Source organism: Coloeus monedula, assembly GCF_965178545.1.
Source record: "Coloeus monedula genome assembly, chromosome: 2".
Taxonomy (NCBI): domain Eukaryota; kingdom Metazoa; phylum Chordata; class Aves; order Passeriformes; family Corvidae; genus Coloeus; species Coloeus monedula.
This window is the reverse complement of record NC_138782.1, coordinates 17005739-17024759: the sequence shown is the minus strand read 5'-3', so window position 1 is coordinate 17024759 and position 19021 is coordinate 17005739. Positions and strand designations below refer to the sequence as shown.

At 50.8% G+C, this 19021-nt stretch overlaps 1 protein-coding gene across 2 annotated transcripts in view; it reads right to left on the bottom strand.

Moving 5' to 3' along the window:
* The window catches only part of GALNT14 (polypeptide N-acetylgalactosaminyltransferase 14), a 94072-nt gene extending 76044 nt beyond the window's left edge, over positions 1-18028 (bottom strand). For both annotated transcript variants that reach the window (XM_082277003.1, XM_082277004.1), the window contains exon 1: positions 17779-18028. In XM_082277003.1, coding sequence (XP_082133129.1) covers positions 17779-17907 — 129 coding nt within the window. In that variant the 5' untranslated portion in view covers positions 17908-18028. The remainder of the gene's footprint in view (positions 1-17778) is intronic.
* Between the last annotated feature and the right edge of the window lie 993 nt (positions 18029-19021).

The following is a 19021-nucleotide window of genomic DNA, read 5'->3' as shown; positions in this document are numbered from 1 at the left end:
CCCAGCCCCCAGGCAGAGCAGCAGAGCTCCGTGCTCACTCCACCAGGGAAGCCCAAGGCTGCCCAGGGAGGAAAGAGCCACGTGCTCTTCCAACCCTAGAAACCATTCCCCAGCATTGAGGCAGGAAAACACTCATGGCAAGGCTGTGCTGGCCATGGGCAGGAGAACAGCAGTGATTTGGGGCACCAGTGTCCATCCTGACAGCGCTCTACTTCCACAGCCTGCAAGATATCATGGACAAAGGGTGTGAGCAGTAACCTAACAGCCAGGGAGAGGATAAGCTCAGGGTCAGGCTCTTTTATTAACATTCTTTTTTTTCTGACCCTCAAAAAGGTCCTTTTCTCTTTCTGAAGTGACATCATCCGAGTCTCCACTGCAACAACAGCATCAACGCAGGGGTGACCTGGTCAGCCCACAGAGGTAAAACAGGAGAAACAACTCTGAAGCACATTTTTTTGTCTGTGATCAGATGGCTGAGAACCAGCAGCATCAAATCCATAAATAGCACATGGCATCTGGGGCTACACCACTGATCTTGGCGACAACCCCTTCCCTCTCAGCTATATATAGGAAAATATACATATGGATATAGACACATATGATTTTTACATTACTTTGCCATTTCTAAACAGTCCAGTAAGGCTTTACAGATTTGCTTTCCCCAAGGAGAAGACTGCCAAGCCCATGGCTAAGCAATGTCCCCCACTTCCTGTGCCACACTCAAAGTGTCAGCCTTTTGCTTTCCCTGCCTCGCTTCCATGTGTGCGGCTCGGTTTTGGTTTTAATTGCAAAGTCCCCACATTCTGCAAACCAAATGCAGCTGGAATTGAAATCGAAGAGCAAAACCACCCACCAACAAAAATCAAAGCATCACACTGCCAAAAATCAAGTGGGATGCACAAAGCAGAGAGCTTAAAGGCGGGGGGGGGATGGAAATCACACTAAGAGCATGTTTCCACTGGTAATAACCTGAGAGCTGGGTAATGACACTGGAAGATGAGCTACCCTTGGCCCAAAGAGAGATGGCTGTTTATGAAACCATCTGGCTGTCAGCAGCTCAAACACCACATGAAGGAAGAGTGTAAAATGGGCAGGTAGAGCAGCTGTCAGCAGGCCTTTGGGCTGGGAGAGGATGTTCTGTCCTCTACCTGACCAAGGGGGAGGAGAAAAAAATTCTAGAAATTGTCTGCATTATGGGGACAGTAGTAGTCCGTGGTTTATGGAGTTGGGGTTTGTTTTCATTGTATCTAACTTGTTTATTTAGGAGGAGCTTCATAAATCATTCTTTTCTCAAAAGCAGGCACCAAGGACCAGCTACAGGAGAGTACTCCTTTGCTTTTAAGAAAGCATTGAACAAAAATGATCAGATGTATTTAATGGGCTGTTGAAACAGTGTAATGCCAGCCTCTTATGTTATCGTGGCTCCTAATGATTTTACTAAGCAAAGAGCTGGAAGAGATCAACTTGCCATTCCTGGCCTCTGCTCAGACACAAGCAGCATAGCTGAACAGCAACAGGTAGGATGATATTTAATGCCCACCTCTATATTTTGACATTGTCTGGCTTGAAATAGAGTCTTCATGCCATTTACTGGCAGTGAAACTAATAGGATTCTGTAAAAATCAATCCATAAATGCTCAGACGCTAAAATGAATGGTTTCCTTTCTGTTCCATTTACGGGAGGGCTCTTTTATGGATATCTATATGCCAGCGTAAAAATTGCAGGAACAACTTTCTAAGTCTTCATTAAATTCAAGGGGACTTTTGTAGAGAAGATTGCTTTAAAAGAAACTGCTATTTCCCATGGCAGCTCATTATTACCCACAAACCCAAAAGAGCTACACTGGCCTGTGAGAGCTGCCCCAGCTGCCCCACATTCCTGCTGGGCACACAGGAGCTGCAGGAGGAAAACCAAGGTCAGGGTTAGGATGGGACACCAGCCCCTCTGCCCAACACAGGTGCTACTGAACTGAAATTATGGGTCACATTCACCCACATCCTGAACACTGCCCAGCACTGCCGGGGCCTGCCCAGCCAGCACAGGGACTGCTGTCAGCAGAGTGTTTCCAGAGGGGGAGAAATAAATTCATAAACTAAACAATGCTTCTTGGTAACACGTTTAATGAAAGTGAAAGAAACAGAGAGATGTGTTTCTTCCTTACCCTACCCACCATGTTAAATGGCAGGGGGTGGATTTCTGGGGTTTAGGGATTGTTTTTTCTGGAGGAAGCACAAAAACTGCATGACCTGTTTGTCACTCCTGAAGACAACAGCTTATCAGAGCAGTCAGCAAACTGAGAGATTATTCAGATTTCTGCCTCCATGTATTACTTCCAAGTCCACTTTCCTGAAAACACCACAGTAATTCCTGTCCCAGAAGTGAGCTGCGGATGCTGAACAAACCCCTGCACTGCTCTGCACTGCTCTGCATTGCCTTCTCACCTCCCAGGGGTGCAGGCTCCAGGATTTGCCTTAGGTCCTACTTTGTGGTCCTCAGCCCCGAGCTGCAGGCAAGGATACTTCCACACAAGGCTTCCCCTGGCATGTGCCCTCCTGACTCTGCACCACTCAGATAAAATAACTCTGCCAGCTCCAAGAGCTGAAAATAGATGGGCAGATAAGAGCCAGGTCAAGCATGCACAATCCACAAAACCACAACTCCAGACCATCTTGATCAGCTGGAGACATAATGGAGGAGGACATGGGGACCCCATGGACTGGCTTCACCACTGCAGGCCAATAACACTGATACCCTTGGTTAGTCCGCTGGAATTGTCTCTGGGAAAAGCCCAAAGCCAGAAAGCCACTAGCACATCACCAGATCCTCTGCCAAGGATGATTTTCCATGGGGCTTACAACTATCTCGAGCATAAATTGGGATAAAGGGAAAAATGTACATCCGAGCCCTTTGTACTTCTGCAACAATCCATCTTGTTTCTGTCAACTTAACATCTGCAGAAAGATGTAGCTCTGCTGGAGGAAAAACAGCTCCTAAGTGCTCCTGGTCATGACAGATCTCAAGGCACACAGAAGTTCACCACATCCTCCTGGCCAAGGGCCAGGCTCACAGAATTGCATTTTATCTTACCCTCTTTCACCTCCTCCTTCAGCCACTTCAGAGGCTTTTCTTCATCTCTCCTTCCTCGTATTTCACTTCCAAGGGCATGGGACTAAAACAACCCTGTTTTTTCTCCATACCCAACCTCAGAAAACAAATCATTCCCAAACCATACAACCAGACACCTTGCCTCCAACACAGGGCAGACCTCTCTGCACCAGCAGCTACACACAACTCCCCTAGGAGTGATGCTTTTCCCCACTTTTCTGCCCTCAAGACAACATCCCGCGTCACGAGACACTTTTTTCCCCCATCTCTTTTTCCTCCTCTTACAAAAGCTGTGGCTGAGGGTGGCCACGAAGGCACTGAAGCCTCCTGATGCCAGCCATCAAGTGCTTCACACTGCAAAAGCCTGGCCAAAGTGAGGTCCACAAGGAAATTACTCTCTCTGCAAGTAACTTCCCATCCTCCACCTTAATTTCTTCCAAGCCAGGACCCAATCCCAATGAGACACCCAGAACTCAGCAGCACAGCCAAGTCAGGGGCACGTTCCTGAACGACCAACTGATGTTACAACTTCATCAGTGCTACAAACGCTTCACTTTCCCCTTCAATTTCTGCTTTTCCGCCATCCAGACTGACAATTCTCCTATGATTTTAGCTGAATTTAGCTCATTTTTAGCTAATTTGGCTAAGATTTTGCTAAAGTTAGCTAAGTAGCTAAAAGCATCTTGCATTAAATCTTCCCGTGCCTCAAAGTCCCTCTCTATAAAAAGAGACTCATTATCACTGACTTGTCTCTAAATGACGGAGACTGTAAATCACTGCCACACAACATCTGGTTTGTGGCCCATGGGGAGCTGCCAGGCTCTGTTCAGCTGGGTAACAACCCACTGGTGGAGATGCCACTGATTCGGCTCCAAACTGCCTTCTACATCCCCAAAGCATGGGCCAGGCTGAGGGACAGAGTACAAGCAGCTCAGGGACGTAGGAACTGCTGAAATCAGTAGAAGGCTTAAGCCTTGGGGGCTCTCAGCCTTTCACCAGCAGGAAAGTGCTTTAAAACTAAAAGAAAAAAGGAAACCCAGCTAAGGCAGAAAGCAAATGAAGGGGTTGCAACCTTAAGAGCTGCAGAGACATTCAAACAATAGTATCTCAAACCTTCCCTGCAGCTGTAGCCAACAAGACTGTAAATTGGCCTATGATTTAGCTCCATTTGGTGCCCTCTATCCAGCCCTGCAGGGCGGCCCACGCAGCAGATACCAGCTTCCATCCTTATCTCCACCATCCATTAGCTGCTGTCAAAAAGCACGGGGGGAAGGCAGGGTGCCAGCACAGCTCTGCATGCACAGGAGCCCCCTTTTCCTCCCTCAGCAGGTCCCCTTGCAGCACCTCCAGCCATCACTAGGACCATGCTCCTGTGCTGAGGGACTTGGCTGAGGTAGAGATTTCATCTCATAGCCCATCCATTGTTGAGTATGCTATTTTCTTACCAATTTTTCCTTTTGTTTCCCCCCTCCTTTTTTTTGCCTCTTCTCCCCCTTGGTTCATTACATCAATCATTTATATCCACAGCACTAGCCAGCTGATTTACTGCCTCGATCAATGCAGCTCCAGCATGAAAAAGAGACACAGCAAGCTCAGCGTGCAACAGGGACCCAGCTGTGGGAACCTGGAAGGACAAGAGGGAGTGACAGAGAAGGCAGTCACCCCACAAACCAAAAGCACCAACAGCACAACTTTCTGCATTCCCTATCAGTACAGCAAGTCTGCAACAATAGGGCAGTGCCAGTGCAGATGGACAGATCCTGCCAGGCACTCCTGGAAGACAGGAGGTTTGAAGCTGAGGGCTCTAGGAGCAGAGCAGACTTGGGCAAGAATTTTTTTTGCCCCTAAGCAGGCGGCGGAGAAACCTGCTCCATCAGGATCGAGTTGGAGCACTTCTGCTAAGCACCTCGTTTGCTCTCGCTCTCCTAATGAACAGCGTGACAAGCTTAGAAATCAATGGAGGCTCGGCGAACCCTGAGTGCAGCTCGTGCCGGCGCCCAGCCAGGCGTCCCCAGCACCTGCTCTCCCTAACTCAAACCGACGGGGAGCGATTACCCGACAGCTCTGCTAATGGCCACCCTGTCAGGGCTCCTCACCCACACCACGGCAGGGCAGGCCATGGAAACAAGTCATTTGTGGAGGTGCCAGCCTTCTCCCTGGCAGTACCTGTGCAGAGAAGAGAGGCTGCAGCAGTGCCGCCGGGAACCGGCCCTGGGGAAGTCCCCAGCATTTCCCTGCAGCCAAGGATGCTTGGCTCAGTACCCCTCTCCCAAATGACCACTGAAGTTTGACCACCCTGGCCCCACAAGCAAAATCCAAGTCTTTATGGCCAGACAGACACTGCACATTTTGGGCAAAACAGAAAGTGTGGGGACACCTCCAAGACAAGTCACCTGCTTGCGATACCTGCGGCTGAGCAGGAAGGCACACGAGGAAGTGAGAATGCAGCCCTGGGGGTCACAGAGGGATGCAGAGCAGACCAACAAGTGGAACAGGGTGCCAAGAATCTGCTTTTTGGCTCTTTTCCCTAAAATACCTGGCATACTGAAGATTGTCTGAGGCAGCTGAGGCTGCAAATGAGGGACAAGGCTTTGCTGGAGAAATAGCTGCATCTCAAGTGCCAGACAAGGAAACACGGGAGCTGAGGCAATAGTGCAGGCACGATGGGGAACACTCTCCAAACCCAACACCAACTGGGAGCAGCTCCCCTGAGCACCCAGAAGGGGTCAGGATGGAACAAGGCTCTCTCACAACAAACAGACCCTGGCTTCAGTTCCAAAAGCCTCCCCACACCACCATCACAGCACCCCCTGCCACTCCCCGCTCAGCTGCACCACCAAGTATGTACCAGTGTATATACACACATATATTACTCAGTTTGCTGCTTCTCCCCTCTGTGCCTGAAAAGAGGACGAGGAGAAGAAGCATGCAAAGCACTGCTGCATCATGCATGGGCTGCCCTGAGCCCTCCAGCTCCTTCCCTTCACAGCGTCCGTGCCCTGTTCTCTTAACCTCTCTGCAAGGGGCTCATTTCCCATCTCGTTTAACGGCTCCAAACTGTTCCACCGTGCTTTGTTTGCTTAAAAAAATGTTGTTAAGATACAGCAAAAAAAAAAAAAAGTGGACAAACAGGAGGGATTTAACCCTGCCATTGCATCTCCTGGCTGGAGGGGCTTCACACGCTACTCAATGCGGCATTGGTGATTTAATCATCAGTGCGATGCTACTGCAAACAGCAGCAGACAGCAGAGCCGGCAGGAGTAATGCTCTCTCCAACAGCGTGAATATTAAGGGCATTTAACAGCCCTTGTAATCACACTGTGGCTCCTTGCAAGAACACAGCCAGGCAGCACAAGGGAAGGCACTGAACCATGCTGCTGGGTTATCAAACTTCCCTGTGCTCCGTACAGCGCTGAAATCAACCCTGCTTACAGCAAAGCGAGCGCTGGCTTCCCCGCATGTTCTCTCCAAACCAAATCCCACATTGCAAAAGCCCTTAAACACACACTGGGGTGAACTGGGTGGCTTGAGAGCCTCCTTCAGTGAAAGCCAGCCTCTTGTGGAATTTGGGTCCCTGTAACATGGAGCAAACATTAAGAGCTTGAGCAAATTAATCTCCTGTACCTGTCCAATGCACTGGGAAAGGATTACTGGGGGAGGAGAAGAAATCCTGAGCATGGCATGAGTTTAGCTGCGCCTCAGGACTTGAGATATATCATACTTTTTAGGTCAAGCATCGGTTTGTTCTCAAAGGAGAAATGTCCCCAGCTTTTGCACTTTGAAAGCTTTTACTCTTTTATTGCATTAATATAATTCTGAAAAGTTCCCTGTGATTTTGAGGCAGAAATGGCCAGTTATCTCTGGTGTCCTGCGGTAATGAAAGACCTTGTGAAACAGAGCCACTCCTGGACTACAGACTTGAAACACAGCTTCTGGAAATAAGGGAAAAAAGTGGGAATTCATCTGCTTTATCTCTCAGATGCAATAATGGTTGCTGGTTCTACCTGAAGGTGGGGAGAACATCTTGAGACCCAGGTCTGCATTCAGACAGAGAAACACTGGCTTGCCCAAAGCCACATGCACAGCTGGTGCCAATGCCCAAACCGAGATCAATATCAGGAGATCAGCATCAAAAATTAGTTGATCCCAGTTGCTACTTACATATAGAAACTCAGAACTGTTTGGCTGTTTTGGCTGGACTAACACCTGCACTGCCAGGAGCTCCCACTCCCAGGTTATCTCAGTGCAGCCTGTGCACCAGAGGGAAGGGAATTAGCTACCCAGCCTTTCATTCACACCTTTAATTATTCAGCTTATATTGATATAAAATTAATTGAAGCAGAATAAGCTCTTCTCCTAAATGCAGGGGCCCACACGCAGGAATCTCTGAGATTAAAAGGTGCAAATTACTTTATTTAATGAGTTAATTTCCAGCTATGGCATGGGCAAATCCCCATGCCGGGCCTGCACCTGCTGCTGCACCAGCTCTGCCCCAGTGCTACGGCTGCTGTCCCAGCACAATGCTCTGGGTAAACAGAAGATGTGCAAAGGTTTGGTTACACAGCAGAGATATCTTCACTTCTGTGAACGAAACTTCTCTTCCATTCACAGTCAGGATTTGACCATGATGATGTCAGCAGGAGCTGCCACCCAAGGGTGCAGTAAGGCACCAAGAGTAAAGAAATCCTGTTTTCCAGAACACCCCTTGTGCCTGTTGGGGAAGGCTGACTGCCCTCTGCCTCCCAGCAGCTGGTGCCCTAAAGTACCAACATGATTTCCTGCTGCTCCCCACACGCTAGGAGCGCTTCTGCCTGCAAAAGCCAAATTGGAACTGACTTTCCTTTGCTGACATTGCCTTCAGGAGGGAAGGTGTCCTCACCTTGCTGAATCCCACGGTGCCTCAGGTGAAGAACAACATCTGAACGACCTTCTCTGGCACTCAGATGCCTGCTGGAGCTCACTCTCACCTTGCAAGGTAGATTGTGTTTATATTTTATGTTTGATTTTGGAAACGCTGTGTTTCTTGAGTGCACAGGTGCATCCAGGAGGTCCCTGCTGAGGAGACACATCCACATCCATGTGCAGTAACACAGGCTGTTCACCGGGCAACGTAATACTTTTCTCATCATTCCATTCCCTTTTTCGCCACTTGCAAGTCTAATTTCAAGCTTCAGATATTTCACTTTCTCACCTTTTCTATTGCTCCTTACCAAATCCTTCACACATCACCTTTGCAAGGGGTCTCCATCCCAGAATCAGCTCCTCTCATGCCATGGCCAGCATGACAGGGCTGCCAGCACACTGCTGGGCTGAGGCCACATCCCCAAGGGCTGTACAGGGGTTGGTTCTTTCTTCTCTAAAGAGACTCAAACCAGAGATCTTCCTGCAGGATGGGAGGGCAGGACAGGAGGGTTCTTCACAAAGTGTTTTGCTGTACCACCGGGAGAAAACAATATGCAGCCTACACATCATACATGGTTTAACTCCAAGCACTAGGCAGATATTCATCCATTTGGATTCCAGTGGCAGCAGCAGATGGCTGGGTAATGCATGTTTGAGTCTGCCTCTCTCTAAATGACACTGTATTACGGCACCAGGAAAATGCAACGGGCATTAGGAATGCTGCAACTCTTCCCTCCTCCTTCCCCATCCAGCTCCATTCCTGTTGAAGGCAGGACCATGCTACACAAGTCTCCCTCCCAGCCTGGCTCCCACACACCAGCTCCAGCAGCTCCCAGTGTCTTCCCACTGTCCACCTCCCTGGAAAAACCACTTGCTTTCCCCAGCCAGACCCTGAGTTTTGCATTTCGTCTGGGCAAGCTCAAAGTGCAAAGGACTGCATCCCAAACGTCAGATCCCAAAGGATATCAGAGGATATTATTCCATCCTGAACGACTCTGAATCAACCCACTGGGTAAAGCAGATTATTTAGACCCAGATGAAAAAAGCTTCTTTTAAATAAAAATATACTAAAAATAATCAGTGTTTTATAAGAAGAACTGAGCCAGCCGTTGAAAGTGAATTTGCTCACACCTGTAACTCCTCCCTCTCATCTTTCCTCCATCTCACCTAACAACAAGCAACTAAAAATTCAACACACAAGCAAGAAAAGATGTGCACGAACTCCATCCAGGCGGGGGGGCTGCAGCCAAGGCCCACACCACTGAACATATCCACGTCGTATTTGCGAGCCGTGTGTCTCCATAATGGGTTATGAGGTGTGGTTGTAACTGGCGGATGCCGACGGTGGTCCTTGAGGAGGAAATGGTGTGTGTCTAAATGCAGGCAAAGCTATTTGGAAAGCCAGGACAAAGCAGCCTTTCTCTCCTGGCATGGGCCAAATTACATCCTTTGGACTTATTCCTTCAGTGGCTTCAAAAGAAAAAGAATCATCCGTCTCAATTTTCCTGGCTCTGTGAATAATGTTTGGAGAATAGAGGGTGATTTCATAGCTCATTTGTTTTTGCACCGTATGAACCCTGTTCTCCTCACATCACTTTCCAATCAGGTTTATAGCTGGTGTTTCCACGAGAAAATCAAGGAGGGAAAGGCTACGACTCTCAGTCTCACTTGAGACTGAAGGGAAAAAACAAAAGTTAAAAAAAAAAGAAAAAAAAAGGAGAATCTCTCTCTCTCCCTTGTCTTTCGGCCTGATCTGAAAATGAACCTGTTTTGCTTCTGAATCAATTCTCTCCTGGCACTGCACTTCCCGCAGTACTTTCCGAGATGAGATGCAATCATTAGCTCACTTGCTCCTCCAAATAATATCACAAAGCCGGAGCTCAAGCTGCTTTGCAGTAAATCATCACTAATTTCTGCCCATGTGTGGCAAGGCAGGGTTTGACAGAGGACACAAGTCCTGCCACACCCTCCCAGTGCCACCACCCATCTGCATACCTGCTCTCTGGGGACAGTCCAGCATGTCACCTTGTCCCCCCATGGAGAAGCAACACTGGCACATCATCCCTTATTCAAACACCTCTCCAATGACCCCCAAAGGACCAGCACAGCTCTCACACCCTTGGGCTGCAGGAAGGGTTAGCCAAGGCTCATAAGGGGCTTCCAAACAGCAGGATTGAGGCAAACTCTTAGTACGACTGATGCTGCCTCCATGAACAAAGGGGTGAACTCCTGCTGAACCTGTCACCACTGATCATTTTCCAAAGGGACGTGTTAAGGACAAGAAACCCTCCTCCTGCTCCTCCCAGGAACTCTATGCTACTGACACCCAGAGCCCCAGCCACTCCCTGGACACCCAATGCCCATCCCACAGTGGGAGGCTTTCCAGGTACCCTATAGACTGATCCAGCCTGACCTAGGGCTGCCCTTCCCACCCCAGCAGCAGCTATATAGGAAAACCTGTATCTAGGCAGCCCCCCTTTCTCAGCTCCTCTGGAAATACATATAAAGAGTAAAGCAATACTGATTTAGATGAGCAGGAGATGGGGCTCAAGATCTCCTCCTTGGCTTACTTTTCCTGTAACACTGATTCCTGCTGCGATTCTGGAACCAAAAAGGGTAAAGAGGGTGGGAAATCAATTTAATTGCAGCTTAGTAAGCAACTGCACTAAGTATCGCTGGCAAAATCTGAACATTTTGCTGTGAGAGAAAGGGGGAGAAATGGCTTTTTCATTGCACAGGAAAGTGGATTGAGAGCAAACTCCCCCCCATCATCTGCTCCTCACCCCTTCCTTCTTTAAACAGGAGGAAGCCAGCAAGAAACACACAGCTAACGCCAGCAATCTCCCTCTCCTGCTACTCCAATTAATAGTCAATCCGCTGCACCCATTGTCGTTAGGCTGCACGTAATTACTCCTTCACGCAAACATCTTCCTTAAACAGATCCTACTTCTGCTTTCTCCGCAGATACATTCCCCTTAATTGGTTTTATTGCACCAAATGCTGGCCTGTCCTCACAGATGAGACTCTCCCATGCGGAGTACGTTGCTTTTGCATTTCCACAACTTCTCCCAAGCTTGATTTTCCCACTGACAAGGAGATTACAGCACAAAGAAACACACCCAGGGTTATCAAAGTGGCATCCTGTGAGCTGTGCACACAGAACACACACATCCACGCACCCTAGAAAAACACTGGGCACACAAAAACCCAGTATTCAGCTTCCCAGGGATTTGTCAGCTTGGGACAGTAACACTGCACCTGCATTTATGTGGGATCACAAGACAGTGTTATTTGCAAGGCTGCGTCTCCTGGTAGTGCCCTTCCCGTGCCGGAGCTCGCCCAGCTCACAGCCACAGCAGCTCAGCAGAGTGTGCCCTCCATGCTCTGCCCTGGTCTCTACACATACAATCAACCTCTCGGCTTCAGGAGGCACAGGAAAACTCCAGTCACAGTACCATAAAATGCTCCCTGGACCTGCCTTCCCCAGGCACAGCATTCCCATTTATAGCTCTCACCCGCAGCCATCCCATGTGCTGAGTCCCCTGCCTGTGGGGAGGTACGGGTCACGTTGCAGAGCCAGGGACAAGAGATGTCTCAGCAGAGCAAGAAGGAGTAAACCCAACCAAGACAGGCCCTGGGCCATGAGCCCATCAAAATAAATCAGGATGATGCTTTCTTATCAAGGGAAGGAAGAGCGAGGAGAAAACAGTGGGCTTTTGAGTAAACAATCCAACTCTGTGCATATCTGAGGTGGTGAAAGGATAAATAAGACAAAACATCTTCCCTGACAGTCAACATCTTTCTCAAGTATGGAGACGCTTCAACATGTGTGCTGTGTCTCTGAAGCCTCGGCATCCAGACACAGAGCTGATTTTGGAGACCTCCCTGCTCAAAAGTAGGACTTGCTTTTGTCAAACCCAACCCTCAAGGTCGCCAAGGGCTCCAGGACGTGAGCCAGAGCTGAGTCCTCCTAAAAACCCAGCAGCAAGGGCTCAAGCCCTTCCCTGTCACCTATGAGAGGATGATGCTGGAGAGGGATGCTGCAGCCCAGATTAATTCCACATGCAGGGTGCTCCAGACAGACCTTGGCAGGAGAAGCAGTTCACAAGAGAAACCATGACACTCCTGAGCCCAACTCACTCTCAGAGCACCACCACCTCCAACACCCCTTCAGAGTGAAGCAGCAGGACTCTTCCAACTCTTTTTATTCTTCCAGAGCACAATAAAAAGTATGTTTCTTCTTCTGGTGCTCAACAGTTCTTGTCAACAAAACACATACCACCTGCACAGAAATTTATTTATATTCTTACCAGGAGAGAAGCAGAATCCTTGCCTCCTGTCCTTCCTTCCCTGATACTTCTCTTAAAAGCACCAAGCTATGAAAGGCACCTGTACATTCCAATGCTCACTGTTTTGCAAAGCAAACAGGTCTTGTTCAATCGATATTTATGCCCCCATCAGTCACAGCTGCAACACAGAGCTCTACCAGAATGTAATGGAGGCGAAATTCATTCATTGCAATTACCAGTGAAAAATTAGGAGGGTTTTCATTGACGGGTTATTGTTTCACAGGTATCTCAGGGAGCGCTGTAACGCACAGTGGGCAGGTTAATTAAACAAGGTGCACCAGGCAGGCTGCTCACCATTTGCCCACAGCTGGTTTCATCACCGAGGTGACTTCCTCGCCTCACCCCTGCTCCACCAGACCTGTCCTGCCCAATACCACAGATGAGGGCAGCTTGGGCATGGCTTTCTGTTTTAACCAGCACTAAATATACAAGCAAGAGAGAGAGGAACTGGATTCCATCACACCTCCTGCACAGGCAAAGCTCTGCACATCCTAAAAAGCCTGGATTTACTCCTAGATTTCAGAGTGGGGTTTCACCAGCAAACCATGACAGAAGTTTCCCCTTCTCTCACATCCTGGTCCTATCCATGCCCCCAGCCAAGTCCCAAGTCCCAGTCAACATAAGCTGCCTGGGTATTAAACACTTTGCCTCTTCTTTTTTTTTTGTTCCCAACAGCTTTGCCACTTCAATCCCTAATTGTCAAGATCTGAATTTTTGCAGGATACACAGTTATTTTAATCTGTTAAGTGGCTCTGCTGCTATAAAACTGACAGGAATTTAGTATCTGGAGACTGTCAGCTGAGCTCCAGGTGCTGAGGCTCTCTACACGGCAATGATGCAGAAGGAAGCACAGGCTGGTGCAAGGCACACAAGCACAAAGCTGGCAAGGGTCCCTTTGCACTGAGGTCCGACCCTGCAGCATGCTGAGCACCCTGGAACACCTGGAGCAGGCAGTGAGGCTGCTGAGCTTCTCCACATCTCCCAGGAGCCATTCCCCAGCTGCACACTCAGAAAGGAGCTGTTGCATTGCAAACACTACTATAAGTCAACTAGAACAGGTCACTTTTTTTAATAAAGGAAACTTTTCCTCTGTAGCTTTTCTCCTGCAGTCAAGCCCGTGACAGACCTGCTTTCCCTCCAGAGGCTGTCAGCTGTGCTTCAGCCATTCATCAAACGGAGCAAGCTAGCATGCAGGAAGGAATGAAGAGAAATAAAATACCAAACCCAACAAAAACTATCTTCCTGCCCCTCCTGCACACGCTGCTGACCCTGAGCACAGGAGCCCAGACCCCTGAAACCCCCTCCCTGCTGCAGGGCTCTGCTATACAGCCACTGTGGTCTCACACAGGTCCAGGAAATGAGAAGACCAAGGGCTTGTCATCCACCTACTCATCTCCTGCTCCCTCATTAGCATCCCCCAGGGCCACACAGCCACAGCCTGGCACAGGACACAGGAGCCAGCACACCAGCAAAGCATTGCTGCGGAGCCAGCTACAAGTACTCTTCACAATTAATTTGGGATTTTGCTTGTAATTAATCCCGCGTATCAGTTCCCCTCATTATTCCTTAATGTAATTAAGTTATTAGTTTATATGTCCCCCCCTCAAAGCAGAGCAGAGGGAGGGATCAGAAAGAGGCAGGGGAGATGCCAGGCAGTAGCACAGGGCCATGAACCCAGATTACTGGAGCACATGCCAAACCCCACCACAGCCTCCCTGAGCGACTTCAGGTAGGTCACTGGCAGCCTGCTTTTCCAAGAGGATAAAACGATTCCAATTCCTCCGGAGTCCATGCGAGACAGAAGGATACAAAGTTCAATTAGCCTCTCCGGGTCCTGGTTTATCCAGCTGGAAAACTGCCGGGACAAGGAGACAGGCTGGAACTAATTAAAGCTTGCAACGTGTTTCGAAGCCCTCCGCCAAAAGGCAGGGAAGGCAGGAGGCATCAAGGAGTCCCAGCCGATCCACGACCCCAGCCAGCCCCGTGTCCTTACACCCCCATCCATCAGGCTCGGCTTCCCCGCAGGCTGAGCCCACACTGCTACCCCGGCACCCGGCCGGGTAAAGCTCCCTGGCAGCGGCAGCCACCCTGTTACGGCTTCTCTTCCCAGCCAAGTCACAGGACTTCACAAAGGGCAGCGAAAGGGCGAGTGTTACTTACAGCACTAATGGGGCTTGATCTGTCCCTTGGAAAAGAAAGAAAAAAGAAGCCCCAAGCCAACAGCAGTAAAAGCAGCACTGGAGGGACCGGCAAAGCTGTCCCAGGAACAACTTCATGGTCCTAAACACTGCCAGCTTCCTTCTTCCATACCCTACCAGCCCTGCAAGGTTGCTACACCTCACGGCCAGGAGGGAGTCCCACACCCTAAAATCCAGCCTCAACCTGCTCCTGCTGCCCTGGCACGTACCACCAGCGGCTGCAGGCAGCAGGGAGGAGGAGGAGGAAAGGAGGTGACACAGATTGAGGGAAGCAAGGGCTGGCAAGTAGGGGGGCCCTCTAAACCTGCCTGCCCCTGGGCAGCAGCGAGGGATCCATAGAGATGGATTGCAGGGGAATATAGGAAAAAAAATTACAGGGGGAGGTGAAGCCAAGTTAATTACAAGAGACTGCTGCACCCACCTCTTTGGGCAGGAGCAGCTTGAGAAAGCTCAACTACTGCTGCAGGACCTTCCCCAAACACCTGTCTTCACCACGTCTTTGAGATGCCAAGCCAGCAGCGTGTTTTGGACAAAGGAAGGACTCAAAGACTGCGTCAGACCCTCACACCAAGGGCCTGCCCTTTGGAGACCCTGCCCACCCCAGCACAGGATCCTCTGGCTGCAAGAAAATCATCACAAGCCTTCCTTTGGGAAGCTGAGGCCTGGATCTGGTTCAGGATTTGGGGTAAAGCAAGGGGTAGGGTGAGACCAAAGTAACAGTGATCGATGGGCATCTGTGGAGCCAAGGGCGGCAGATCTGTGAGCAGCAGCTCTGCTGTTGGCTCTCAGCAAGGCACCAGTGTGCCACAGCCAGCCAGGGAGCTCAAGCACCACGGCCTTCCAGCATGGGATGTGTGCCGAGAGGCCTGCCAGGACACAGGCACGGCCAGGAGACAGGCATGGCCAGGATGCAGCGTTACCAGCTGAAGCCTAACTGGAAAGGTCTAAAGGTTAAACCTACTCGAGGCATGATACATGGTGTGCCCATGTCCGTAGAAATACAGTTCAGCTGGGAGAGAAGCAGGGGAGGGAACAGGTTGGAAAATGCTGCCAGGAAAGTTTATGTGGATTTGCTCCATTTCCCCTCTGTAGCTGTTTTTCAACATTTGAGGTGCTGTTAGCAACCCAGCACCTCCTCCTGTTTCTCGAGGAAGTTGGGAGGACATCCCCTAACTGCACAAGGTTTCATCAGTGGCAGCCAGTTGCGGTGGCCAGGGCAACAGGACACCCCACCAGGCTCCTCTCTGGACCACAGCATTCCTGTCTCTGGTACCCCAGTCAGCTCTGCAGCCATTCAGAAGTGTTAACTGAAGTTACACCACGTCCCCACGCTCATAAACAGCTTATAAGTCATACTGCTCCAAAGCAGCTTCCAAAGCCAAAAAACGCAATGCATTAAAAAATAAAAAACAATCTGCACTCTATGGATCTCAAGGGGATGCAACCATTTGGATGGAAAATTCAGAAGAAATGAAAGAGAGGCAATTTAAGCAGTCAAATTGCTGGAGTTATGGCAACTTGGCAGTGGCAGCTTTGAAACATGGGGATGGATCCTGTGTGGCAGAAGTTCACCTGCTGCGGGAGCCAAGACCAGCCTGTAACAGCATCAGCAACCTGCACCCTGAGGTGGGGGAAGCTGTGAATGGGAGCAGAAAGTCAAAATGAGCTGCAAAATGGCAGCAGTTCAGCTGCGGCTGGTGCTAAGCAAAAAGCAAGGCTCATTTCAAGGAGATTATAGTAGCCCCTGTCAAACAGGGGAAGTCTTTTTTTGCAGTTTTTACAAATACAGTTTTGACACCAAAGCACAGTTCTGGTTAAGAAAGTGCTTGTATTCTAACTCTGCTTTCAGAAACTTATTTATTGCCTTCCCCAGCTTAAATAAATAAATAAATGTATAGATAATTATTTCTTTTTGGGGCCTGAAGTTGCATAGATTCATTCCCTTCTTCTAGGATTGAAAGATTTACGAAAGCCTGAAAAAACCTCCTCAATCATTTTTATTTAAAAAAACATGGAAAACCAATAATTCCTCAGGATGAAAAAATCAAAGTAAGCTTTATGAGTTCTTTTTTTTTCCAATCAGGTCGTTAATTCAGTTGCTGAGGTGACAGACACATATATGAGACTCTCCAAAGACGTGGCAAACACGTAAACCTGTCACATACTGTGGGCCAAACACTGCTGGGTGTCACTGTTGCAAAAAAAGGAGCTGAGATCTCACATCCTTCCTCTGCCACAATAACCCTAATCTCGGTGTATTTTCAGAAGCTGGACTCCAACCCGGATTAATTAATTCAAGATTTACAACAGTACAACTAAGCGGTAACTAATCCACGTCCTTTGGAAAGTTAACCCTCGGCTAAGCCCCAGCCGCTCTCAGCCGAAGAGGAGAGGACAAGGGACCCGGAGAGGACACGGCACCTCGTTCAGCCGCAGCTGCTCGCAGCTCCCCTGCTTTTCGTCTGGGCAGTGAAACTCCTCTGATTCATTCCCTGTGTGGAGAGAGATGCTCCTCACATCTCTGCCGTGCTGTCACTCCCGGGACTCAAACACGACACAGAAAGGCGCGATTGCACAGGCACCCTCCTCCCAGCCCGGCTGGGGCTCCCAGGGCAGCAGCATCCTGCCCGTGTCTGCTCTTCCATCACAACCAGCGGCGAAAAGCCCCAGCGCTTTAACCGGGCTCGCCCAGCCCGCGTACGCCAAGCACGGACCATCAAAGTCTGCACCCCTCTCGTTTCAGCCCAGAGAGGATCGAGCCCTTCTCCTTTAGTGGAGAGCTCGGGAGCACGGCGTGACCCACGGGGTCGCCGGCCGCCCACCCGTGACACAAACCACGCGTTTCGTTTCCTTGGGGCGCCCCGGTCCCACCGCCCCCCAGGGCCCGGAGCCTGGGATGCTCCAAGGCGGCGCTGGGGCAAAGGGCCGGCACCGCCGGCGGCCCCGACGGCCGCAGCCTCCGGTGAAGCGGGGCGGGGGGGCGGCTGGGGCTGCCGCTGTCCGAGACCAAGCGGAGCGAGGAGAGGGGGACACCACGACCGGAGGGTACGGAAAGGGCCGCAGTGCCCCCCCCGCACAGGCACAGGTCCGGTACTCAACTTGAAAGGGAGCGCGATGGGGTGGGGGGGGTCCGGAAAACCGCCGGGAACTTCTTCCCCGGGCAGCGGTGGCATCGCGCCCAAGTCCCGCCGGAGCAGCCGCGGCCCCGCCGCCCCTTCCTTACCTCCGGTGTGTGTCCCTCGGGCTCCGCCGCCTCCAACTTCCTCCGCGCCCCGAAGAAGAAGAGGAGGAGGGCGGCGAGCCAGAGCACCCCCAGCAGAGACAGCGCCAGCCGCCGCGTCGGCCGCCTCATCCTCGGGAGGAGGGAAAAGTCCGGCGGGGGCACCGGGAGGCGGTGAGGGGAAGCCTCGGGCGCCTCCGGGGGCAGCGGGAGCGGGGCTGGCGGGGACGAGGGTCTCGCCCGCCCGCCTCGGAGCCGGCGATGCGAGTCCCGGGCTGTGCATGCTCTGCAGGGGAGGGGAGGGGAGGAGGAACGGGAGGAGGAGGCGCCGGGAGGAGGGGGGCTGGAGCGGAGCCGCTTGCCGGGGAAAGGTGCAGGGCGCAGGCAGCCGGGCTGGTGCCCGGGAAGGCGCTGCCCTGCCCGTTCTGCGCCGGCGGGGAGGCAGCCCCGGGGACGGGGACACCGCGGGGTGCGGGGGTGTCTGTGTGTAACCGGGGACGCCCATCCCTCTGCCCTCGCTCCGTGAGTGACTCCGGGCCACTTCCACGCGAGGGGATGCGCGGGGCTGGGCAGCGCCGCTGCGAGTTTGGCCCGGGTCGGTCCCGGTCCCCACCCGACTCCGGGGCGAGAGGAGGCCAGCGCTCAACAACACAGAGGAGGCTCAGACATGATGGGAAGATTAATTTAACCAATTGAAACAGCAGGGGGAATTCAGGTAGGTGGAATTTAATTACTGGATTTGGAAGAGAAGATGTGTGTCTCCAGAGCTGTCAGGAACACTTAAAAAATAAAATCATAATCATCAGCTGTTGTTATTCCGGCAGCAGCTTGGTGCTGGGCCATGGTCCTGCGGGGATGGCCTGCAGCCGTAATCCCTGTCCCATGGGGTGTTCCTTGCTGGCTCCATACACAGCCCCAGCTCCAGCACAGCAGGCCTGTCCACACAGGGCAGCCAAAGTGGGAATTACAGACCTTGCTGAGGGGAAAAAAAACCTAGCACAACTACAGAGTAGGACTCCAGAAAAGAGCTGTCTCACGCAGCTATCCCTGCTCACCTGCCTGACACTGCGCTTCCGATCTTGCCACTGACAAGTACTACATGAGCTGAGCAAACCTTTGCAGAAGACATTAGAGAATAAATTAAGTATTGGAGCAGATGTGAGTCATTCATGTTAGTACAAAAACTACAGAACAAACCCCATAAAAACAGGAATCCATGCATAAAGTAACATATGGAATGAAATAG